Source organism: Perissodus microlepis, chromosome 18 (assembly GCF_051167445.1).
Source record: "Perissodus microlepis isolate ML-2025 ecotype Zambia chromosome 18, ASM5116744v1, whole genome shotgun sequence".
Classification (NCBI taxonomy): domain Eukaryota; kingdom Metazoa; phylum Chordata; class Actinopteri; order Cichliformes; family Cichlidae; genus Perissodus; species Perissodus microlepis.
The window spans coordinates 31,354,950-31,379,772 of NC_140478.1; the positions used below are offsets into that span (position 1 = coordinate 31,354,950).

The 24,823-nt window shown below is 42.3% G+C and overlaps 4 protein-coding genes across 8 annotated transcripts in view; 3 read left to right on the plus strand and 1 right to left on the minus strand.

Moving 5' to 3' along the window:
* dnaaf11 (dynein axonemal assembly factor 11) overlaps positions 1–2,735 on the minus strand; it is a 41,290-nt gene extending 38,555 nt beyond the window's left edge. For 2 of the 4 annotated variants that reach the window (XM_084912225.1, XM_084912227.1), the window contains exons 1-2: positions 868–2,611; positions 490–567 (exon numbers count right to left, since the gene is read on the minus strand). In XM_084912225.1, the coding sequence (XP_084768351.1) occupies positions 490–567; positions 868–1,063 (274 nt within the window). In that variant the 5' untranslated portion in view covers positions 1,064–2,611. Of the gene's footprint in view, positions 1–489; positions 568–867 lie in introns of all 4 variants that reach the window. The other 2 variants (XM_084912226.1, XM_084912224.1) reach the window with 2 other exon arrangements.
* Positions 2,736–2,898: 163 nt separating this feature from the next.
* On the plus strand, positions 2,899–9,179 carry LOC146368553 (uncharacterized). Its single transcript, XM_084912243.1, has 4 exons — positions 2,899–3,364; positions 4,494–4,609; positions 5,247–5,373; positions 7,616–9,179. Exons 1-4 carry the CDS (start codon positions 3,103–3,105, stop codon positions 8,452–8,454), a joined length of 1,344 nt encoding a protein of 447 aa, XP_084768369.1. The 5' UTR covers positions 2,899–3,102; the 3' UTR covers positions 8,455–9,179.
* Positions 9,180–11,855: 2,676 nt separating this feature from the next.
* On the plus strand, positions 11,856–18,013 carry LOC146368554 (uncharacterized). Its single transcript, XM_084912240.1, has 3 exons — positions 11,856–12,206; positions 13,161–13,221; positions 14,369–18,013. Exons 1-3 carry the CDS (start codon positions 11,856–11,858, stop codon positions 15,313–15,315), a joined length of 1,359 nt encoding a protein of 452 aa, XP_084768366.1. The 3' UTR covers positions 15,316–18,013.
* Positions 18,014–18,658: 645 nt separating this feature from the next.
* Positions 18,659–23,834, plus strand: LOC146368555 (uncharacterized). Of its 2 annotated transcripts, none has more exons than XM_084912248.1 (4): positions 18,659–19,129; positions 20,332–20,429; positions 20,511–20,592; positions 20,754–23,834. In XM_084912248.1, the coding sequence occupies exons 1-4, from the start codon at positions 18,838–18,840 to the stop codon at positions 21,581–21,583; spliced, it is 1,302 nt and encodes a 433-aa protein (XP_084768374.1). In that variant the 5' UTR covers positions 18,659–18,837; the 3' UTR covers positions 21,584–23,834. The 2 variants fall into 2 exon arrangements, with proteins under 2 accessions (XP_084768374.1, XP_084768375.1); XM_084912249.1 differs by having other exon boundaries at positions 20,514–20,592.
* The last annotated feature ends 989 nt before the right edge of the window (positions 23,835–24,823 follow it).

The following is a 24,823-nucleotide window of genomic DNA, read 5'->3' on the forward strand; positions in this document are numbered from 1 at the left end:
CTCGGCGTCTCCCACCCGCGTCGCCAGAGCCTGGATCCGAGATGTCTGTTCACGGATTGCGGCCAGCACAGTGTCAACTTTAACATCCAACAAAGTTGTAATGCTGTCAGTTATCTTACTCAGAGCCGCAAGGATATTCGGGTCGATATCACTCCCAGTTTCCTCAGCGTCAGCGGAGATTTCTGTGTCGCTGGCGTTAGCTTCTTCAGGCTCAGCCGCCATAGGACCCACAATGTCGCTAGCTTGCACAACCGGAGCTGTCTTTTTCTTAGACCTGACGTTAGGCATTTTAGAAAAATAGTCGTCCAGACTCATTATAGAGTCACTCCCACGCACATTTGTAACGTTTCACCAGGTGAACACGTATTTTAGACGGATAATCGAGGGACCTCACCGGAGCACAGCGAGACGGGTGTTCACGCTACGACGCCATCTTGCCAACCATCCACAAGCGCTGAATTAAAGCCCGTACATACGCTATGCACTGACCTTCAAGGTTTTCAATGACTTCAATGTTGTTCAAGGCCAGATTCAAGTACTCCAGCTTCTTCAGTCGGCCAACATTTTCTAAACGAACAAAAACACAAAATCACAAAGTTCCTGTAGAGGCAGCTGATGACTTTTGAGAACAAAAGCATCTCTGTGAATGTTTTCCTTGGTAAGATGATGTGACAACACATCTAACATCTGACTGATGTCAGCTAAACTCAGCCCAAGTAGTAGTGGCCCAAACATGAATTACACAACTGTTCTCAAGACCTCACTTTCATAATAACTGGTGATATTTCAGTAAATAGACCAAGCCAACACTAAAATGCAGTCATTTCTTTCTTCAAAGGGTTCTACCCACACTGAGGCCCGTCTCACCGATCCTGGGGATGAGGTTGTTCTGCAGGTAGAGGATCCTCAGGTCCTTGCACCACCTGTCGAGGTGTTCGATCCTCTCGATGTCCTGCTGATGCAGAGAAACTTCCTCCAGGGAGAAGATCTCACACTCATTGTGCTCGGCGCGCCGGCGGATCAAATCCTCTGTGACTGAAACAGATTTTCCTTTGAACTTCATCTGAACCCGTTTCTAATAATAACGTCTTCTCAGCAGGTCAGCAGGAGTTGGGGAGAATCAATGCTGCAGGCTGGTTTAACCTGCTTCGCTCAATCTCTAATCACAAATTATTCAATCAATACTAATTTATAGTAGATGCTAATTAGAAAAATAAAACTAAATAGTCATGTGTGTTGTTAAACATGGCTTTAAGTCGGTTAAAAACAGGATCCTGATGACCTGAAATAGTCAGTTTTTTTTAATAATTAGGATGTCTTTACTTTCATGGCCAAAAAAGTGTTCAAAGCTTAAATGTACAAAAACAGAATTCTGTTTTCATAAATTCAAGTTAAGTTAAAGCGTGCCTGTTAAGTCACGTGACTTAAAGTACTTTTTAAAACACGAAAACTCAGAGCAATCCTGTCCCACATAAATAAACTTCTTATTTTTAGCACCATAAAAATAACACTATATTTAATTTTGCAATGTAGTCAAAGTAAAGAGGAGTTTGGGTCTTTTCATATAAAATCTGGAAAGAAAAATCCACCTGACCCCCCTCAGAGTCAGCTGTTTTTTGTATAATAACTTTATTCAAAGATTTAACTTCAAGTTATGGATATTTAACGACTGACAGGCCCTTAGAGTACATAAGAGTGGGCTGAAATTTGGGACTTTTTCATTTAAAAAAAAAAATCAAATTTTTTTTTAGATTCATCAGAAACTTTCAGGGTTAAAAAAAACACATTTAAGCTGCAACCAAATCAACTTTAAACCCAGTATCACAATCTTGATACCTGCTCTAGTTCCCTGTAAACATACACCTGTGATGTTTGAGAAACCCAGAACATAATTAAAAAACTCACTTTCATTCTGAAATATATTTCTAGTATCCTTCAAGTGTCTTCAAACTATCACGGTATACAAATACTCGAACTGCTGACAGACATATGAATATATATTTTGAATCATTCAGAGAACTGAACTGTTTTTACTAACACAGACTAACACTCTGGAAATACTAAATACGTTTTCTAACAACATGCTAACTTGAATTTCACCGCCATGACCGTCCCGTGAGTTCATACCGGGCACAAACCGGTTCAAAGCGGGTTTTAAAACAACAAAAGTTCACGGACAGACCACATACTGTCAGTTATGAACATTGAAACAACAAATGGTGTATTTTTGCCTCTATTTGTTTCACTTACTGTAAACCATCGTCCTATCTGTGGCCAACCGTTGCCATGGAAACCAAACAGCAGCTGCTGCGTTCGAGTGCTGTGGTAAAATGCACCACTCCAAACGGACTACAAATGAAGTTACAGTGTTGACGGTGCTTTTTGAAATTGCCCTGTGCTGACTTTAAGACTGTCACGACAGAGGCGCGGATATTCACGAATAGGAATGCTGAGATCTTTCCAGATATGTGCTGCTGTTTAACTTTGAAGTGTGGTTACTTTAATTATCTGAAGAGGCATTTTGCTAGGCTTTTCGACTGTAACTAAAAAAAACCAAAACGTGTTGTTAATTACTTACCTGGGTAAAGTAAGGCTGTGATGATTTACAGCACTATGTTCAACCTCAGTTGATATCTAATCGTAGTACAAAGACATATTGGGGCATAATGTCAAAGAGCAATAGCTAATATGTATATTGTTAAAACTGGAACATTTAAAATATTTAAAGACACAAATATACATTAAGTATATTTGAATAAAAAGATTATCTAAAACTACGAAAAGGAATCCAACAATTATATCAAAGGTAATATATTTAAGAGGAAATTGGTATTTATAATGTATACTTGAACCTAGCAAGGCTAGATCGTGATCTTTTATTTTGAAAGTTCTGGCGGAAGTTGCTAAAGAGACTACGGATCCGCTCCAAACAAAAACGGTCGGTGCTCCGCAGCATCCATCCTATTTTTCACCGGGTTTGAAAAAAACCCTTTCTCAGCGTGAAAACGGGCGGGCCGTCGCTCCTCTGCTGAGTCCACAGTGTTTGTTAATGTCGATTTAATTCGCGGTTCTGCGGCTGGTGTCGTTTCTCGGTGGCTGAACATGACGAGCTATACGGGGTTTCACTCTCAGCTGACGTCCATCATGGAGGCGCTGACCAAAGCAGCGGTGGCGGAGATCTGCGAGCTGGTGGACGACAGCTACGCGGTGCTGCGGCTGGAGATCACCCGCAGTCACAAGGAGAATGAGGCGCTGCGGAGGAAACTGGAGCTCATTGAGTCCATCATCGCCCGGGGTCACCGGGGCAGCGCCGCCGTGCTGGAGGAGGAGGAGGGCAGCGAGAGGCTGCTGGATTTCACCCCGGGTGAGTTTTCAGGCTTTCGGTCATCTGCAGGTCAGTGACCCCGGTGATGTTTCGAGCGCGAGACATCCTGTGTCTAGGCTCACAGCGCGTTTCAGAGCGACGTGAACCAAGCTCCATTGAAAAACAGTTTAAAAGGCGTTTTTTCACTGCCCTGTCAAAGATTCAGACACTTTTGTCTCCGCATGATATTTTCCAATAGTCATGTATAAATTCGGCTTATGAATCAAAGTCAGGACTGCACTCAGTGTACACTTTATTCGGGTGTTTTCACTGTAAACCAAGCACTGATAATGCGTTTACCAGTCCCACTTTGAATGAACCAAACTTTCCAGCTGCTTCCATCAGCCGAAATAAAGAGATGGTATAAAAGACGCAGAAAATACGAGTCATAACTAGAAAAACAGAAAAGATCTTGAGATTTAAAGGTGGATTTCATTAAACGACTTTATTTTTAACGCTACCAAAATTACTGACTTTGATATTTGGGGGGCTAAGGTGGTAGTTGGCAGCTGCTGTTTGACGATTCAACCAGCAGCTGACCAGTTATAAACCCATTATAAACCCAGAATAAAACCAGTTAAACCTAGTATGAAACCTGTATAAACAGTTATAAAGCCTTATAAAACCAATTAGACCAGTATAAAACCAGTTATAAACCAGTATAAAAGATGTTATAAAAACAGTGTGAAACATGTTTGTTCACTTTTTTACTGTATTTTTTTCAGCTTCTTTTTGTTATTGTTTTGTCATATTTGTGATTTATTGATCTTTTCCACTGTTGTTTAATATTTTAGCTGCTTTGTTAGAAGAAGTTCCCAGCTCCTGGGATAAATAAAGAATATTTCATCTTATTAAATAACCTGATAACTACAGAGCGCTGTCTCATTCAAATCCCTTAAAAAGATTAAATTAAGTTTAAGTTCTCTGCATGTGCAATATTTGGTCTGAAAGATGCAGCATTCAATCACAGTCATGTGACTTTAAAACCTTTAAAGTTTTAAATTCCTCACAGTTTTAAAATCAGCACAAAACGGAGACAGGAGTGGATCCTGTGTTTTGTGTTTCTCGGTCTCCTGATTCACTTAAAGACCTTTTTTTGTGTTTGTGGTGTTTTTTAAAATTCTCTCAGATCATGCCTCGCCCGCTGGAGTCAGCGCCAAACAGCCGAAGGCGTCAAACCTCAGACGATGTGGACGTGTCGCGGTGCTGGAGGTGACAGCGGAGGCGAGTCCTGCAAACACAGAGGTGAGATTTCCCACCACATCAGCTCTGAGCAGACCCGATCACAGTCAAATAACGATGTGATGTTAATGTGTAACACGAGGAGGGGCTTCCTTTTTAATTTTCACAAACGTTTTTGCCTCGTAGTGTCGTTTTTTTAATCAAATTAGAATTAAAATCTTAGCAGCAAGCTCAGTGAAGCTTTCTGTTCCCCTCTGAATGATTTGAAAACAAACGGCTGAACTAAATGACGTTAGCTCCACGTTTGATCAGCTGCACTAAAGTTTTCCTCTAAAATAAATAATCCAAAAAATAATGAAAAGGTCTAAAGTGTAATAAAGTTTGCACAGATTTTGATAAAAAGATGAAAATGGAATGAGTTTGGATATTTAGAGAAAAACCTTTTTTCATGAATGTGAAAAGTCGCTAAAAAGCTTTCATCGTAATCAGGCCACACTTAGCAGGTCTCCCTGAATCAGAGGAAGCAGACCGAGGACGAGGACACAAAGTCTCCCTGAGACATTAAAGACAAAACAGCAGGAAGAACATCTCCAGACAGAAGGCCGGTTTTCTGCACAGCTTTGACTTTTTTCCTCTAAACAGCAGAAGATGTGTCACTGTCACAAACATTTACTACAGCTCTGCTTTTTCTAACTGTCAGGACGGTTCGACAGCAGCTGCAGAGGAGACAAACGAACAGGATGTTGTTCTGATAAAACAGGAAACACCAAAAGAGGAAGCTGAATCTGACCTCGCTACAACAGATGAGCTGCTTATCAGTGAGGACGGTGAGCAAGCCAGCAAAATGTATTTAATTCCAGGTGGAGGCACAGAGACACTGTGTGGATGTTAAGTGTGTCTATTGATTTAGTTTAATTGCATTATTATTTAAGAGCAACAATCACAGAGTTCCTTCTTTAAAAATGCTAAAACTCACGTGTTAAATCCTTACAGTAAAAAAAAAAAAAAGTGAATATTTTAAACTAGCAGCAAAGTTCCACCAAATAAAAGCAGCAGAAACAAAATCAGATCAAACCAACTGCAGTCCAGTCAATTTAAACTTTCAAAATAAGAGCGAGGGGACAGGCCAGTAGTAAATGGATGGGCTTTTTTTCCTCTGATGAATGAAAAATAAAATTGTAATTATTTTTTTAATTGTTTTTCAAGACTTTATTTATGTATTTATTTTACCTCAAGGATAAAATATACTTTATTTATCCTAAAGTTGGGGAATTCCTGTTTTACAGCTGAAAAAAATTAAACATAAGTAGATTAAATAAATTCTAAATTTAAAAATGATCAGAAAATGAAATAAATTAAATAATTAGAAATTTAAATATGAGTATTAAGTAACAGCCACAGACTGTATAGAACAGGGGTCAGCAACCTTTAACACTCAAAGAGCCATTTGGAGCCGGTTTCCACGCAAAAGAAAACACTGAGAGCCGCAAATACTTTATGACATTTAAAATGAAGATAACACTGTATATACTGTTTTTTACCTTTATGCTTTGTGTGAACAAGTAAGGTGTGTTGCTTATGAAATCCATGAAGTGCTACATTTTATGTAATGAACACATTTTGAACTCTTAAAGAAATATAACAAAAGGAAAGACACCAGCTGAACTAAAATGATCCATGTAGCAAACAAAAACTGTGAGCCGCCAGCCTCATACCTTGACCTGACTTTTAAAAAATAATTGGAAAAAAAAATACTGTGTTGCTAAAAAAAGTAAAATAGATATTTGCAAAATTCTGCCTAAATATGTATTTTACCTGGTTAATGTGTGTGGCGGGGCGTGGTCTGCAGCGCCGCTGCAGGGGAGGCGGACGCACCTGAGCGGCACCCGCAATCACGCCTCGCTGTCATAACATCTGTGATATCTGTGCTGTTGGTGTGTGTCGGGCTGTGAGCTGAAAAGCTGCAGCCGTCTGTGTGCGTACAGCAACCGTGTGTGAAAAGCGGTCGATAAAGAGATGCTGAAAAGCATGTTCATACAAACATCGTCGGGTCTGCCGTGATATGTTTACAATGGGACTTCTGCTCCTGAACCTCTGCGCACAGCGTCTGCAAATCGGGGCTGTACGAAGTCACTTTCATCTTTACGCAGGACTGTAAGCTGTCGTCTGTGAGGCGTGAGCGGTGTTTGTTTTTAACATAGTTCACGGTGAAGAACAGCTGCTGACATAATGTGGATCTGAAGATCCATAATTGTCCTACCTGGGGTTGAAAGTCTCGATAAATGCACGGCGTTTCGGCGGGTACACCGGCTTCCGCAAGTGTGACGCTTATTTTGAGCGATGAAAAAAATAATAGAATATAATTTTATTTTTATATTTCAAAATCACAATAATCTTCCAATTTAGAACTACAAGTTAAAAAAGAACTAACATAAATAAAACACACTTCATCTAAATACTTCTAATTTATTTTCCCAAACCACGCGGAGCCGCACTGCAAGGACTAAAGAGCCGCAGGTTGCCGACCCCTGGTATAGAACATAAAAAATAAGGTCAGTATGGAAGCACCTTAAACCTGCGTTCTGTCTGAAGGCCACCAGGTGGCGATAGATGTGGTTGCAACAAGATTTCTGGTGCTGTTGAAGAAAACAACTCTGACCTCTGTAAGCATCTTGCTGCTGAGTTTATGTGCTCTCTCATTTTGGCTCATTCTGAATTTAAAAAAAAAAAGTTTTGAAAATCTTGGTCATGTAAATGATCTGTAACCTGTCAGTCACAAGTTATTAGCCAATGAGCATGATTCCACCGTCAGACCCGCCCCTCCTCATCACCTCTTGTTTTTTTGCAGTCAAGCTGACGATGGCAGAAGCTCTCAGGCTTTAAACTATCTGTGGTAATAATACATGAGAAAGTATAATTTCAAAATAAAAGCATGTGGTAGAGCACGTGCAGGAAAAACAGCTGTTTTTGTTTCTGTCACATTAAAAAATAAAATCACACGATAAAAGAGGAAGAAGAGATTCCTGACCTGCTCCGTTTGAACTTCCGTTTTCCTCTGTGTGTCTGCAGGGACCGAGGTGCTGACGTCAGAGACGGAGGACAGTGAGCAGGGCGCGTCTCGGGTGAGGATCTCAAACACAACCTGCGCCGACCTTCGGCCGTGGGACCAGAATAATAACGCAGTCTCAGAGCAACTCGCGCATCACGAGTCCCGCAGCACGCCCGGTTCCCCGCGGCCCGCAGGGGGCGTCGAAAGCTGCTCCTCGGACATCGTGTTTGACTTGGCGTCCGAGTCGGAAGACCGCGTTGTGTCTGTGGCTCACAGCAGGAAGTCGTTCCTGCTTGAGTCAGGAGGAAGTCCGGCCTCGCTGCCCGGGACCTCGGAGCTGAAGCGTGGCGTCTCCCTGATTAGTTCACTGCCCTTTGACTCAGAGCTGGATCTGTGCTCATCATGGACCAATCAGGGCCTGCCGAGCATGGTGCCCGTCCCTCACCGGCCGTACCTGAAGCCGGACCAGCGTGCCACGCTCATGGACAAACCGTCTGACTTAAATGCCGGCGGTTTCCCTTTGGCGCTGGCGCTTGGTGGCTCCAGGCTGGACGCTCTAGAGCTCAACCGCTACAGCAGGGACCGCCGCTTTGTCTGCAGCTACTGCGGCAAGTGCTTCACGTCCTCCCGGAGTCTGGAGACACATGTGCGCGTCCACACCGGTGAGCGGCCGTACAGCTGCGCTCAGTGCGGGAAGCGTTTCACGCAGTCGGGTCACCTGAAGACACACCAGAGCGTGCACACCGGGGAGCGCCCGTTCGCCTGCGAGCACTGCGGGAAGAGATTCGCCGGGAAGCAGAACCTGAGGATCCACCAGCAGAAGCACCATCAAGGCGAGCAGGCGGTCGCAGCCTTTTAACCTGGTTTCCGGGGAACTCGCTGCTGTTACTCAGTTCTAAGACATTTGATTGGAAACTGATTTTATATCCACTGATCAGCCAAAACATTAAACACTCCTAACAGGCTTCCCTGAATATATAACATCGTGTACGCTCTGATTACAGTGGATGTTCAGCTCGCAGCACATTTCTAGAAACAAGAATAATTATTGTTGCCATCTGACCAGCCTGAAGGTGGAGGAACAACATGGGAGGAGCCAAGCAAAAGAGTAAAAACAAAGGAAACACAGGAGAAACCCTGGAACTGTTCACTGTGGATCAGTCACCGTCAAAATCTAACTTATCCACTTCATACCTGCTTCTTCACTCTGTCATCGTCCACTTCTGTCTGCAAACTCTTCTTAAAGTTCCACAAAACCAACAAAAGCACTGAGGACCCCCACCCGCTGCACCTGTGGCAGCACGAGCTGGTTCTAATGTTGTGGCTGATCGGTGAACAGACCTGATCAATAGCTCTGACTGCTGTTGTCTTTCAGGCCTTACCTGTTTGTAACCATCTGCCTCTGTATTAAATGAGGCCCTCTGACCTGACCCGATCCTTCATTTCTTACAAACAAACACGGCCCTGTTTCCAGGTTCCCTTTGATTGTTTTCAAGATCAAAAACTGAAGAAACTGGTGTTTGGATGGAGCATGTGAATATTCTTTGTTTGGCGTATATCTGGAAATAAAAGTGTGCGCTCTCACATTGATCATTTTCTTTGCTTTGCTCGTGTTTCAGGTGCAAAATCTGAGGGAAGCAAGAAAATTCATATGTTGGACGTGATGGTCATCTGTTAACGACTGTGTTTTAAGGTGGACATAAAAAAGATCCATCAGAGAAAGAACCACAAAAATACAGTTGCTGTTTAGTTCAGTCGATCGATTAGGAATTCTCAGTCTGATCTCATAACTTAATATAAGTTTATAATGTATAATAATGTGTTAAAATTAGAAAATAATTCAATTTTCAAGTGCTTTGAGGGGTCAGTGAGACTAGAAAAACTTATTATTTCCAGTTATAAAAATATGTATAAAGTATAAATTATAAGAAAATTAAAAGTCAATGTGAGCACAGAAAAGAAGTTCAATTATAAGATGTCAAAATTATGCAAAAAGCATCTGAAATGTGAGAAAAACTTTAAATTCTAGATCCTGAGAACATTAAATATTAAGAACATTAAATATTAGAGAAAAATGTCAAAATTATGACAAGAAAAAAGTTCAGTTTAACATAAAAAAAACCCTAAAAACTACAAAGTTGAAATTTTAAGACATTATTTGTCTTAAAATGTCTAAATTATGAAATTTTGTAAAAGATTGTTTTGAAATTGAGAATAAATTAAAGATGATAAAATAATGAGAAAATAATTTTTTTAAAAAGTGAAAACATAAAAATTCTGTTTTTCAAAATAAGATGTGAGTATTACGAAAAAGCATGATGAGATTTAAAAGTAAATCAAAAGATAGTTTAAAAAATATAATGACATATTTACATTAGATGAAAATGATGAGATGTTAAAACTGAAGAATTTCACCATTAAAAACTATAAAACCAAAATGAAGCGTAAGTTGAGAAGTGAAACAGTAAATAATGTTAAGAATATTACAAACATTTAATAAAAACAAATTAAAAAGTCAAAATTGAGATAAATGTAATTAAAAGGTCAAATAAATCATTTTATTGTGATTTAATTTTGTCTTCATTACTTTAGGAAAACTAAACGATCCTTGATTTACCTGCAGGTTAACACACCTGGAGTTCTGCTTTCTGAGGCGACACCTGGCAGCCAATCAGAGGACAGCGTTTCCTCAGGCAGCGTTTTCTCTTTGTTGTGTGTTTGTAGTCTGAACCGTTCTCTCCGTTCAAACTGACAGCTCCACAGCTCAGCCTGCAGTTTCTAATAAAAACAACCAGAATCTGTCTTTAAATTATTCACACAGTGGCGCACACACACGCCTCAAAGCAGTTCAGTAAAAATATCATTAGTTTTCAAAATGCTTCAAGGATCTGAACAGCAAACAGAATATCAGTTTGTTTATATTTACAGTCCTACGCCTGTTCTATTTATATTACATTTACTTGAATCTTAATTGGCTCCTATTCTTTCTCATATTTACACAAGTGAAAAATAACAAAATGATAAACAATATAAATACGTCTGTAGGTTCTCAGCCACTGAGGATAGGGTCGACCCAAATGGACTCGGAGTCCTGAGCTGTTGAGGTCACCTGAGGAAATGCTTGTCGTGTCCTGAGAGCCGATGTCCTAAGCGACCAATCCCGTTCAGTGATGGTGGATCACAGTGGACACTTGACCTCCTTCACTCCTCTCTCAAACTGCAAAATGTGAACGCTGGCTTCCTCCTTTAAATGCAGCTGTACAGCTGAATCATCAACCCACGCTCACATCTTGCCTCAGGTGACCTCAGCATGATGGTAGGGTGGACGCTCAACAGGTCACCCTCAGGTAAACCTTGAAGGGCAGTGAACCGACGAGGGGTTAAACACCCGGGAAACACAGCCAGTTATCTTAGAACTGAAGAGGCCTCTTGGATGAAAAGCAGAGTCTTCATGAACATGTCTAAAGACTGAAATATAAATACAAAAGCACAATAAACTAAGGTAATTGAATAAAGTATAAGAAACAAAGGAATGGTACAATAAATTAAAGATTATTAAAATCCAGCCTCTTCTATTAGATCTTATAGTTTGAGTTCATACATTTTCCAGTTTTACTTTGAATCTTTATATTTATAGTTAGTTATTCTATTTTTATGAGTTTGTGTCAGTGTCATTTTGCATTTTTGTTATTTCAAAAGAATTTCATCTATTTTTTTTTAATGTTTTGATGATGATTTTGTCCAATTTACTATCTGATTTTTTTTAAAACTCTATTATATATTTTCTTTTTCCTACCGACTTAGCTTTACATTATTACAATTACATTATTATTATTATTACAAATAATGGTTTTATTATTTTATTTAATCTGCACTTTTCATTGTTACCATTATAGACAGATTTTTCTTATTTATTTAAACCTTTTCACTTGTACTATTTTAACAGCCTGAAAACGCACTTTTTTTTCTATTTTTACATTAAGCCCTTAGCGCTGTTTAATTACGCATGCTCTGTTCTGTTTTCTTGCCGTTAGCAGTCGCTCACTGACGGTGTTCTTAATGTAGTTCTGTGGATAACAACAGGCTCTTATTCTGAAGGCAGCGGTGTTGTTCCGGAAGTGAAGTGTTGCAGGAACCGTTTTCTCTTTTTTCTCTTGCCGACGGTTGAAAGTCCAAACAGGTTCCACTCGCGGCTCCATTGCGCTCACCTTGCGGCTCCGTGTGGTCCGGTTCCGGTTCGGGTTCCGTTGGTTCGTCGGGATGTCCGGTTTAAGCAGCAAAGCTCTCCACGAGCAGCTCTCCGTCATCATGGCCGCGCTGACCAAAGCGGCGGTGGCGGAGATCTGCGAGGTGGTGGATGAAGGCTATGCGGTGCTGCAACTGGAGATCACCCGGAGCCACAAGGAGAACGAGGACCTGAAGAAGAAGCTACACCTCATCGAGTCAATCGTGGTCCGGGGGAGCAGCGGGGGAGGAGGAGGAGGGGAGGCTGCGGATGCGGAGGGACCGGAGGTCTCACCGGCGGCGGAGGCTACGCAGCAGTCGGGAACAACGCAGCAGCAGCGGGAAGGTGACGGACGAGGAGCCGCGGCTGGAGCGGTGCGGGAGGAGGTGAGCACTCCGCCGGTCTGAATCAACCTGAAGCCCGGGAACAGGGAGACATCAGAGAGCAACAATAACAATGATAACAACCGCAGGTTAGAGCCGGAAGTGTAATACAGTCAGCTCACAAAACGGAATAAATAACATTTTGTCTGAATGACATAACTACCTAAGAAATGTCCCGGAAACTTTCTATTAGAAACACATCACGTGTATGTAATCACAAATATATGTATTTGTTGTAAACAATAATGACTAATAAAATGAACTGAATCAATCTGCAATCAGTATTCAAAACAATTCAGATGATCGTTTAATTTATTGATATTGTGTGCCAATGCTTAAACATTTAACTCAACGTTTTATCTAATCTGACAATAAATGGAAGATATTTCCACGTGTGGCCTTTTTAAATCGCCCAAAATCTGAAAATTCTCTGAAATGAGGAATATTTATCAAATCTGATAGTTATTAATTACTGCAGTAATAATCAGAATAGTTTTGGAAATAATTTAAAGTTAAAACTAGTTTAAAAGTTTTCATTTATTTTAAAACCAAAATGTATAAACCTCGAGTTCATCCTTACAGTTAATCAGTACTTAAAAAGAATTGTTTTCCTCAGATTTAATTTCACTTTTACAAACAGGTTTATGCCATCAAATTTTCTTTTCCAAACAAAAGGAGAAAATGGTCTTATCTCTGCACATGCTCAGTGCAGCCTGATGTGTTTGTTTTGTCATCAGGCCTGAAGCTGTTTTTGTTTCAGAAACCTGAGGGCAGTTTGAGAGAGAGCATGATCTTTAACTGAAGATTTGAGATACTGAAGTTTAAATTAATTTCAGTGATAAGTCAGCCAATCAGGACTCCAGAAACATTAATTCTTCTTTAGTTTGTGTTTCTATAAAAACTGTATTTTAATCGTCTCTTTTTAATGTTGTTTTTTGTGTTCTGTGGCGTCTGCAGCTTCCAGAAGTGGTGCTGATTAAAGATGAGGACTCTGACAGTAACGACGTCTTTGAGGAAGGTGAGTAAACGACCTGCAGCAAATCTTTTGTGTGTTTATTAACAATGATTAAGGTTGTGTTCATGCTCCAGAACAATTTAAAACAGAGAGAAAAAAACAGAAACGTCTCTGTAAAATAACTTTCTGCAGAGCTGTAGCATTACGGTTATTTACACCCAAACTTCAAAATTTAATTCCAAAGTAATAAAAAATCTGCTGCAATCGACTCTGAACGACCACGGGGAACAAACAATCATTAGTAAAGAAACACATCAATAAATTACCAACCATCTCTATTCTAAATAAAAGCTGAGTGTAGTCGTCATGGCTACGGGTTTCTATAATGCTGTATTAGGAAAAAAAAGAATTAAGGAGTGACATCTGGTCACTTCACTTCTTTCTTTCCTTTCATTTTTCCTCTTTAATTTTCCTGTGTCTCCTTTAAAATGTATGACATGTATCAGTTTACACTATGCACTGCTCTGATATCAGTGTTAGATTAATGAGCTGGATTTGGCACTGTGAGAACGAGGATGGGAGTCTTTCTTTGTAAGTTAAGGCATGAGTGATTTCTTAACTTTCTAAAAATAAAAATGTCATTCTCAGGGAGGAAAATCATTAAATTAGAAAAATAAATAATACTTACAAAAAGATTAAAAACGGCACATCATCAACAACATCAAGAATACCCCGGGCTCATCATCCACAGCTGATATTCATCTAATTTGTCCTGATGAGATTGTTTTCATTCCCAACGTGTAGCATACCGACAATTTGTCACGTCCCGAGGTGTCCCATAGGAGCGTTCCTGTGATACGTGTCGGGTTGTGGATCCAATCCAACAGAATGAAGCTCCCGGTGGTAACACACGTTCCAGCCGTGTATTCCAGCCCTAAACCTAACCATAACCTTAACCACAACCTTAATCTTAGATAGTGTTTTCTAAAGTGATTCATGATGAAAAAGTTAAAAAAAAGTGTACATGTGTAGATTCATTCCAAACGGTTCTCGTGTTTCTGAAAGTGTAACATACTAATGATTCGTCATATAGTGTTGTATGTTAGGTTTTGGGATGAGAACGTGTTGTTCTGATGCTCAACATTTCACAGCATTGAATCTTATCATGAAAACTGTAATGATTCTTTTTTTCTTTTATGTAATTTCTTAGGTACTAAGTTAACAGCTGATGGGGTGGCACCTGCAGCCAGAGAGGGCATCACATCGACTCCCATCAGCCGGCGCACAAAGAGGCGCTGGCGTGAAAGCTTGGAGTCCGAGAATAGGTCATCATCTGAGCAGCTGGCACAGAAAACATCCGACCTGACAGCAGGGACGCAGAAGACCGTGTCCGTCTACACTCTGGACTCTCCCGATCGTGAGCCGGGGGATTCCGAGCAGCTTGACGACGAGGTCGAGATGGAACCTGGCGAATCTGCTGGGTCGTACTCGTCACAGATGGACCCCGACATTCATCTGGTTCAGGAGTGCTCGCTGGTTCCTTCGAACGCCAACAGGCCGGTTTATTTTAGCAGCGGCGCTCTGATCGAGTCTCCGTCAAACCAAGCAGACCTCGATCTGACCGTCGACCCAGGGTGGCCCAAACAGTCAAAGGGTCAGATGACTTTTACTGCGTTTCACCAAGACGGAAACACGGATGGCGACGCCTTTGGACTGAAGGTGCTCAGCGTCTCCGGCTCGACCCCCACAGACTGCCAGCTGTCCGAAGCCAGCAGCTCTGCCTTCGAGTACGAAGACGGCGGCGATGTCATGAACTTTGCCCTCTACAGGGACCAGGCAGGGCGGCCGCAGCTCTGCAACGGGCAGCCGAGCACGGGAGGCAGAGGGAAGCGTTTCGTGTGCTCCCTCTGCAACAAGACGTACGCCACGTCGCAGAACCTGGAGGTCCACATGCGCATCCACACGGGCGAGAGGCCGTTCAGCTGTGAGCAGTGCGGCAAGAAGTTCACCCAGTCGGCTCACCTGAAGTCGCACCTGAGCGTTCACACGGGCGAGCGGCCGTACGCGTGCAGGCTCTGCTCCCGGAGCTTCATCGTCAAATATAGCCTCAAGTTGCACATGAAGAAGTGTCACCCAAACGTCCCGAGCGACCCCTAAATGCCCAAATGCTGGTTTTTACGAACATTTAAAAAACATTTATTTTGTGCTCAAGCTGCATCCATCAGCTAATATGACTATTTTTATAACTTAAATTATTACTTAAATTTATCATCTTTTATTCTTTCACTCTAAAATCTCAAAACATAAGAGATCAAATCTGTCCATAGTTTATCTAACGTGCTTCACGTGTCTGTGTCACTCTGTGATTGGCCCACATGTAGTTCAGCTACTGAATCTGATGCATCTTATCTCTAAAAACTGCCTGTAAAAACCAGTTAAGATATTTTTTATATCAGCCCTGTTGTCTTTATTTCGGGTGACGTCTCTTGTGCATAAGAAAAAGCCTGGCAGTCGCTACAAACATGAATTGGCCGTGATGGTACTCGGACTCTATATAAAAGATGGACATGGACACTGTGCCATCACTACAGGGTAGGGCTGCACGATTTTGCATAAAATGAGAATCACGATTTTTTGGCTTAGAATTGAGATCACGATTCTCTCACGATTTTCTTTTCCAGTATAAATATTTATTGCACTTATTAACTGCACATCAACTTCGTAACAGTTGAGACTGAACATAAAAACAATAAATAAACATAAAAACAACAAATGTCTCACGTTTTGTTGTTGCCGCAAAATGTTGTACTGCTTGAAATTCCGTCTCCACCGTTGCTCGACGCTGCGTGTATAGAGCAGGTAGTGCAACAATAGAAAAATAGTTGCGGGACGGCACTGTGTAGCGTTTGTCTAGGGTGTTGATCATTTTCCTAAATCCCTGGTTTTGCACAGTGGTGATGGGAGCCATATCTTTGGTCAGGTGATAAGTGATAGCCTCCGTAATTTCTTTGTGCCTGCGGGAGTTCGACGTGTACAGGGAAGCGCTGTATAAGGTTCCCGTTATTGATGTTTGGGTGGTTGACCGGGACGGATTTTCTCCTGTCACTTTCTCGTCATCCCTGACGTGCTCTCCGTTGTTTTTTCCCTGCTAATTTTAGCATCACACGGCACAGCTTCTGTATCACGTGGTATAAGGCTCCGCCCTTGTCATTTGTTGAGCAGGAAGAGTGAGCGCTTGTTTTCATGCAGATTACGTCCCGGATCAAAATGCGGTACAATCGTCGTCGTCTTTTTTTTTTTTTTTTTTTTTTAAATCGTTGTCATTTGGAAATGAGATCGCACATAAGTATGAATCGATTTTCTAACGATTAATCGTGCAGCCCTACTACAGGGTCTGCTTTTTGAAACTGGAAGTGACCATATTTAGATTATAGGGTAGCGTGCAAAGTTATCAGCTAATGCAGAAGTGCCTTAACCTGCATTTTTAAGATGCCACCAGGGGGCGGTAGCTGCCTGGTCCTGTAGAAGTCTGTGTGGAAACTGCCCTGTGACCTGACCTCTGTAAAGACATCCCTAATGACTTATAGGGCCAGTTGCTCATTTTCAATAAAACCTAGTTAGTTTTCTAAATTTGGATCATTCTAAAAATTATCCAGGACATGAGTCTGCTAGAGGACTCTATGAACAGGTGAAGTCACGTCAGCTACATCCATCTTGTAACACTGTCCACGTCCTTAACTTAAAGCCTTAACAGATTTGAAATATTTCACCCCCCATGCTGCTCTTAGTCTTCAAACTGTCAATAGAGACTAGAACCATATTTGTAGCCGTTACCATAGCAGCCTGTAAACATCAAAACATGTTTACAGCTGCTACGGTAACTGCAGCCTGACTCACTGTTGAAGTAGCCTCCGGTGGACATCAGAGGAACTGCAGTTTTTCCTTGTACTCTGAAATGCTTTTTTTTTTTTTTTAACCCTAAAAGCTGCTTAACCTCTTAAGCCCCAACGCCCCCTGATACGGGGGCAAAAGGCAGGAGATCAGGTAGGCTTGGGGCTTAAGAGGTTAAATTGTTACCACATCACTACGTTCAGCTCCTTTTACCTTAAATACTGACAATTTGAGTTATTTTAACAGACATGAACAGGACACGTGAGCGACACAGAAAGAAACCTTTCTAACAAGAATCACAAGGCATGTTACATGTGCTCATTCATAAGCCAGGTTTGTATTGATTAATGTGTTTACATGGAGTAGTATTACCAAGCAAATCTTTGTGTTGACATGTAGCTACATCTGCACGTGCAGCAACACCCAAACAGATAAAAAAAAACGTCTCATTCTGAATAATTTAAACAACCACTTATGATGTTTAGGGTTTCTAAGTTCATAATTTTCTGTTTTCTTGTTAACATTTCTGCGTTTGTTGGACAAAAAAAAAGGTTCCAGGAAGCTGTTACACACACTTTTAGGCTTTTTAGCTAAAATAAGAGCATCATGTTCATCAGTTAAAAGCTGTGCTGTTACAAAGTCTACTGCACATATTGGAAGTTGTTTCACAGAAAGTATTGTTGATACGGTTTATGTTAAATGACAGTTTGTCTAATGTTTGGGTAATAAAATGGTTAAAAAGTGTTTTGCATCTTATTTCATGTGTAAATAATAATTAGTTTGTTCAATGTGGATCAGGATTTGCAGAAACTATCAAAAGCCTTCACAACCAGGTGCAATGTTTGTGTGGTTTTTCCAGACTGTTATTGTAAATCAGAATATGTTTTTCATTACGTGGTTAAATAAAAGTTCACTGGCTTCAGGCACAATGTTGTGGTACAAAGTGATGCCACATGAAAGTACAGTTCAGTTTGAGTCGATATCTCTGCAACACAATACACAACGTGTCATTTCTTCAAAGTCTGACTTAATTTTCTCACATTAAAACTATTTTTTTAAACAAAGTATATTTAGGTATTTAAATCCAGAGAACTTCTCAGTACTAACCATTTCTGGCTTGAGAACTTCGTTATCGCTTGTTTTGTTTTTTCCTTCTTCTTTGGAAAAACAATTTGTAGGAATAAATATTGGCAATATTTATGGCTTTATCAGTGAGCAGAAAATTAGACTACTGGTTGATTTGGTTTGATTTTCTGATTTTATACAGAAAAGCTTGTTTTTAAAATCACATTTTCACACATGTATTTGTTTAATATAGCTTTTACTCTTAAATAATTACTATATTCATTTACATTTGATGGTTAGACACGCTTATTAAAATGGGGAAGGGGGTACCGGAGCAAAAAGGCTCTGGTAGAAAAACATATCATACCTTTCTTCTTTTTATAACGAACAAGAGACTCAAAAAAACATCAAATAAAATAAATTTTAAAATGAAATATAAACGTGAGTTGATGCAGGTTTCATCTCCCTAAGAAGGACAATCAAACGAGGAGTTATTGGGACGTTTTCATGCCTGAAATTTGCTTGAAACAGTAAAATGATACTTTGCACATGCGCACTATGGATTAATTCCAGCCCCCGCCATCACTTCCTGGTCTGTATCGGAGAGCGCACATCAGGTGAGCGGCTACATTCAGGTAAGCTAACTGTGGAGTCTAAGGTCCTGCCTCGAGCCCGCGGTGTGGATTGTTCTGCTTCAGATACACGCACGCGCTGGATTGGACAATGTCCCCCGCGGCCGCCTTCCACGCGCAGCTCGCCTCCATCATGGAGGTGCTGGCCAACACGGCCGTGGCGGAGATCTGCGAGCTCGTGGACAGCGGCTACTCGGTGCTGCAGCTGGAGATCTCGCGGAGCCGCAAAGAAAACGAGGTGCTGCGGAGGAAACTGCGCCTCATGGAGCTGCGGGCCGCTCGAGCGACCGCACTGCGAGCCGCGGTTACCGCCAGCGGCAACGCGGTGCTCCACGCGAGCGGCCGCGCACGAGCCGAACTGAAGAGGACCGCGACCGCGACAGGTAACCGACCGTTAACTTCTAAATTCACAGCAACTACCCTGTAAAAACGAATCAATAAAAAAATGAAAGGAAAACTTTTTGACCAGAGTGCAGCATGAACTCGATTAATTGATGCGGTCAGTTTGGTAACAGACGGGGTTGTTAATCATTTCCAGCTGCTTTGGTGTCAATGAAATAAACAGAGTACAAAAAGAAATGTTTTATGTTTATTATTTTTTCTGACTTTTTCCATTAGTTTTAGAGGTCAGTAGCACTTCTGATAGTATGAGGCGACTCCCGTGCCCTACCTGCAGAGTTTGCACAGGAAGTAAAACACCTCCAAACTGGCACATTAATACGTGCCATTGCCAGCAGTTTTGGTGTGTCTCCCAGCCCTGTCTCAAGAGCATGAAGGAGACTCTAGGAGAGCTGGACAGGGCAGTAGAAACCTTAAACCATCAGCAGAACCAGTATCTTCTCCTTTGTGTAAGGAGGAACAGAATGAGAACTGCCAGCAGGCCACTAGTGTGAATGTCTCTTGCCAAGCAATCCGAAGCAGACCTTAAGTGGGTAGCCTGAGGGCCTGAGTTCCACTTCTGTTTATTGCCCAGCACTGTGAAGCTTGATTGGCATCAGCCATAGAATACCTGATTTGGCAGATCCCCCGCTGGCGCCCTGTGCTTTCCACAAACGAGGGCAGGCTCACCCTGAGCACACGTGATAGACATGAAAAGGTGTGGAGACATCGTGCCAAAATTTGGTGGTAGGTCAGTGATGGTATTGGGAGGCATTGAGGGATGCACAGATGTCTACTGGCTAGCCAACGGCACCCTGACTGCTGCTAGGTAATGGGATGCAATCCTTGGACCCGCTGTCACAACCTGTACTGAAGTAGCGGGTCCTGGGTTCCTCCTGGTGCACGACAATCCCCGGCCTCATGCGATGAGTATGCAGGCGCTTCCTGGAAGATGAAGGAATTGATACCATTGACTGGTCCCCACGCTCGCTGGACCCAAAACCCAGTAGAACACATCTGGCGCATAGTTTTAATCCATCCAACACCTCAGACTGTCCAGGGTTTTTAAAGAACTGATGTAGATCAATTTGCAGAAGAAAAGGGACATAAAGGACAATAAAATCGCAGCAATGCACAGAAAAAAAATAACATTTACAGCTGTACATGATTCAGAACTTTAAACGCCATCCTCACTCACCTCCTGCAGGTGAGGTAGTCTTGTCCAGAGTGTCCAATCAGGCGATGCCTCAGTGCAGAGACCACAACTCACCTGCAGAGCCAGAACAGGAAACCACACAGAGTACGGTGAGTAGAAAAGGTGGGAGGAGCATTAGCAGGATTTCCTCCCTCACTCTTCATTTTTTAACCTCTCTCCTCCAATTCCAGCAGCCTGCAGATGCTACCACAGCTGCTGTGATCAAAGTGGAGGACGATGACTGCGTATCCTGGTCCCAGTCTGAGCCGGACAGTAAGTATAAGAACCTGAAGAGAGCCTTTTTCTTCCTGTTTGACTCAGTGTAGTCTTTTTAGTTTGTAGCTGGCTCATACAGAACAGATCTAAACCCCGATGGTGTCCAGTTTAAGCTGTGTAAGAGGCTACAACTCTTTCTGCTTTTCTTTTATCTCCAGAAAGTTTCTGTCATAATGAAGAGGGACAGGTGGAGGCAGAAGCTGCAGTCAAACAGGAAGCAGCAAACGATGGTGGCATCTCGTGGACGAGCGGGGAAGTCAGCTCTACCTCCGCCTCTGTCCAGAACACCCAGAGGTCAGAAACCAGCAGTTACGACTGTTTGATATTTGAGCCACAGCTTCAGCATGGCTCCCACACCACCCAAAATCCTCTGGGAGCGGAGGCCGGCTGCTCATCGGCGTCCAATTCAGGTGGCAGCTTCACATTCCCGCTCAGCAAGGTGAGTCTGTCTGCAGCAGAGCGACCTGCAGGTTTCCAGAGCAGCCAGCAGAGGGCGGTGCCTGCAGACGAGCTTCCTGTTAGGAAGGAGACGCCAGGACAACATCGCTCCTTCATCCGGAGGGGCGGGTGGAGACAGGATGCCATCAGCAGAGCGGCAAGCCACAGAGGCGAGGATGGCGGGGGAAAGTCGTTCGTCTGTAACTGCTGCGGGAAAAAGCTCGCCTGCCTCAAGAACCTCAAAACCCACATGAGGGTCCACACCGGCGAGAAACCGTTCGTCTGTGCGCTCTGCGGTAAACGCTTCTCAGACTCCAGCAACCTCAAACGCCACCAGAGCGTCCACACGGGCGAGAAACGCTACGGCTGCGTCCACTGTGGCAAACGTTTTGCCCAGTCGGGATCGCTGAAGGTCCACATGACCGTCCACACAGACTGCAAACAGTTCAGGTGTTCGTACTGCAACAAGACATTCATATCAGGCAGCCACCTGCGGCGCCACATCACTCTCCATGCAGGAGAGAAACGGTTTGGCGCCGCCGTGCAGTGACAGCTGGGAGAAGCGGCATTGCAGATATCTGCAGTGAGGTAGTCTCAGAAACACATGACCTACTGTAAAAATGTGTGTTTGAACACAAAACAGATGTTCTTGGATCACCTGCAAACGTTTTCACGTGTTTCATTGGAACATATGGCAGCAGACAGTTTGGCCGGGGATCGGCTCGATTTCAAGCCACTGCTTCCAGTTTTAACCAGACTTCTGAGTCGCTCTTAGTCTGGTCTTCTTCCCAGGTGAGGAGACACCTGGACAGATTAGGTCTTAATATTAATAATAACTTTATATAGCACTCTTCACCAGATAAGAACTATGTACATAAAACAACACAATCGATCATACAGCACAAATCTAGTTAAAAGCCAGTCTAAATAAATGAGTCTTTAGCTGCTGTTTAAAAGAATAAATACAATCAAGGCAACGTAAAGATGGAGGCAAAGCGCTCCACATCCTGGGGGCCACCGCTCTGAGATCTGACTCCCGTGGTCTTTAAATGTGTTCGTGGGACTACCAACATCCTTTGATTAGATGATCTCAGGCTGCGAGAGGGAGCGTGGGGTTCTAAAAGACCGGAGATGTAGGCAGGAGCGTCACGACGTTAGAAGTCAGCACTACGAGTTTGAACTGGAAGCCAGTATACTGAGAATTGAACTGGTGTAATGTGCTGTCTTTTTCGTGTCTTTGTTAAGAGCCTTGCAGCAGCAGGTTGGCTGGGGACATCCTCAGTGTCCCCCCCAGAGGAGCTTGAGGCATCTGGTTCTCTGTCTAAACTTTGACCTTTGACCCAGGTAACAGAAGGAAGGCAAGAAAGGGCTTTGTGTCCATCAGGTATTTGTCTTGGGCGTCAATGTTGTCATGTTTAATTAAAACTCAGCTTCAGTTAACTGTGTCCATGCTTACTAACCTAAAACCAAAATGTAATCGTACTTTCAGTAGTTTCAGTCTTTGTAAAGTTGCTGAACCCAAATAAAGCCCGAGGAGCTGTTGCACTTTGCCAGTAAAAACAAAGCAAATCCACAAAATCCAAAGCTAACAGCTCTGTTTGGATAAAGTGGATGGATACTGAAGTTTGGTCACGTCTGCAGAGAAAGAACTACTCAAAAGATCCTGAACTGAACTCTATGGAAAAAGGTAACAGCCAAGAGCAAATGAAACTTCCATAAGGGGAAAAAGACTTTTGAAGTGTAGGGGAAACGTTTTTAGTGGATGGTGATGTTTGATTTAAACTCAAAACTGTTTTAACAAGTGAACCCAAAGTGGGCGCCACAGCCTCCTGGCTGGGCTGGGAACTCGTTTAAACTAAATAAATACAGTTTTGAAGCAACTGTATCTTAAAATTTCCATTAAACATTTACATTGAAGAAAAAATCCATCCCACTGTCTCATTTGAAGTTGGGTCAAAGTGGTAGCAAGCTAAGGAGGGCACCTGAGACTTTCCTAGACTGTTTCTCCAGCAATGGTTTCCAGCTCTTCCTGAGACGCTCCCAGGATAAATATCAAGTGAATTTCTGATTTCCTCTGGATCTGTCGTCACCCATATGGGACTGGAAATCCTCCAAGGGGAGGTGCCGAGGCGGCATGCCGATTGTGTCCTGAACCTCCTCAGATGTAGGAACAGTAGATCTAGGTGGAGCTCCTCACCTCCATCTCTAAACTGCCGCCCATGTGGGCCGATGTGACGACCAGAGGTCGCCGACTGTTGAGTGAAGTTTAGATACAACAGGCCAAGTAAACAATAGTCTTTCCCTGAACTTGTATGTGAGCGATTAAAGAGACTACAGATCCTGAGATCAGCTCCAACACCTGAGCTTTCTTTGTGGCTTCCCCCAACAATCCAAAGACGTTCAGTTATTGGGGAATCTAAAGAGCCCATAGCTGTGAATGTCAATGGTTCTCTGTGTCTCTGTGTTAGCTACGTGTCAGGACCTTTCTGTGGCAGCTGGGATAGGCTCCACCCTCTGATAAGAATAAGTGGAAGAGAACCTCTACTTCCTGTTTCAAATTTCACTGGTCATGGTGTCACCAGGCAGGGACTGAAAATAATCCTTCACAAGTCTTGTGGTTTTTCAGTAGCAGGTGTTTTATACAACGTTCATGTGTGAAACTAGCCTGTGGTTGTGTGAAGGTAAGAAATGTTTATGACTGTACATCGAGTTTCATTGTGACTGACGTGTAACTGAAGAAACGCTGAACAAACTCCCTTTTTCTTTTTTATCATTTTTAATAAAAGCAGCTGCTAAAATCAGAGCGCTCTGTTTGTTTTAAACTATTCTGATCACTTGAAATTTGATCCTTTAGGCGTCTCAGTTTTAACATGACAAAAGTGGAGAGACTGAGTCAAGTTTTTTTTTTGTTTTTTTTTTCCCCTTCCTCTACTTCCAGGTGATAAGATGTAGGTCTGAAAAGTGAAGCCGTAGAAGTAGCGCTTCAGTCTGGTGGTCCTTCTAATGGCCGACTGGGTGCGATTCGTGTGGCTGGTTGCTTCCACGTTCTGTGCCCTCAAACGCTTTCCTGACCAGGTTTTGGTTTTCTTAACTAGTTTAAACTTGTACTGAAACAATATTATTTATTTTTTTTAATAGATTTTGGTCCCATTAAGAGCCAAAAAAGATAAAGCACAAACGTTTTGACTATATTAACACTACCTTCACCTTAAGGTAGCAGCTTGTTTGATTAGGATTTCAGGCTTGCTGCAGGGTGAAGGTCCAGGCAGTGATACTGAAGAAATTTGAGTTCATTCACCATCGATGTAATCATTAACAAAAACTAAAAAGCCTGAATCACTTTCAGAAGTTGCCAATGGGACCATCACATGATCCCCAAGTTTTGCATGTTTTGCTGAGCAGCTGCAGCTCATGGCCACTTCCTGTTGGAGCCATTAAAAAAGAAAAGAAAAGGTTAGACTGATTTAAGTTAACTTGAGAACCCACGAAAGTTCTCAAATTGATTTAAACTCACACATCAGCCAAATCTACACGGAGAGCATCGATGGACACGAGTAGATTTGATGAGATCTGTAAAGTTGGAATTTCTGAAATCTGTGGAAGATTGATGGATTCCTGCTTGTGAGTTTTATTTCCTGGGCTGTTTCTCTGACAGTTCTCAGGTATTCAGGCTTTGCTTGCAGCTTCAGGTTCAGTCTAAACACATTAAAACACACAACAGTGAAGACTCAACACTTGCTGCTCTTTATGTGCAAAAGGAATCACCCGAGTGACTAGTTTCAGCTGTTGA

Bases quoted from the DNA above. Each gene is read 5' to 3' on its own strand.
- LOC146368555 (XM_084912248.1), top strand. From the start codon at position 18,838: ATGTCCCCCGCGGCCGCCTTCCACGCGCAGCTCGCCTCCATCATGGAG. The intron at 20,430-20,510 runs GTGAGTAGAAAA...CTCCAATTCCAG, and splicing joins AGGAAACCACACAGAGTACG to CAGCCTGCAGATGCTACCAC. The intron at 20,593-20,753 runs GTAAGTATAAGA...TTTTATCTCCAG, and splicing joins GTCCCAGTCTGAGCCGGACA to AAAGTTTCTGTCATAATGAA.
- LOC146368553 (XM_084912243.1), top strand. From the start codon at position 3,103: ATGACGAGCTATACGGGGTTTCACTCTCAGCTGACGTCCATCATGGAG. The intron at 3,365-4,493 runs GTGAGTTTTCAG...AAATTCTCTCAG, and splicing joins GCTGCTGGATTTCACCCCGG to ATCATGCCTCGCCCGCTGGA. The intron at 5,374-7,615 runs GTGAGCAAGCCA...GTGTGTCTGCAG, and splicing joins GCTGCTTATCAGTGAGGACG to GGACCGAGGTGCTGACGTCA.
- LOC146368554 (XM_084912240.1), top strand. From the start codon at position 11,856: ATGTCCGGTTTAAGCAGCAAAGCTCTCCACGAGCAGCTCTCCGTCATC. The intron at 12,207-13,160 runs GTGAGCACTCCG...TGGCGTCTGCAG, and splicing joins CTGGAGCGGTGCGGGAGGAG to CTTCCAGAAGTGGTGCTGAT. The intron at 13,222-14,368 runs GTGAGTAAACGA...GTAATTTCTTAG, and splicing joins TAACGACGTCTTTGAGGAAG to GTACTAAGTTAACAGCTGAT.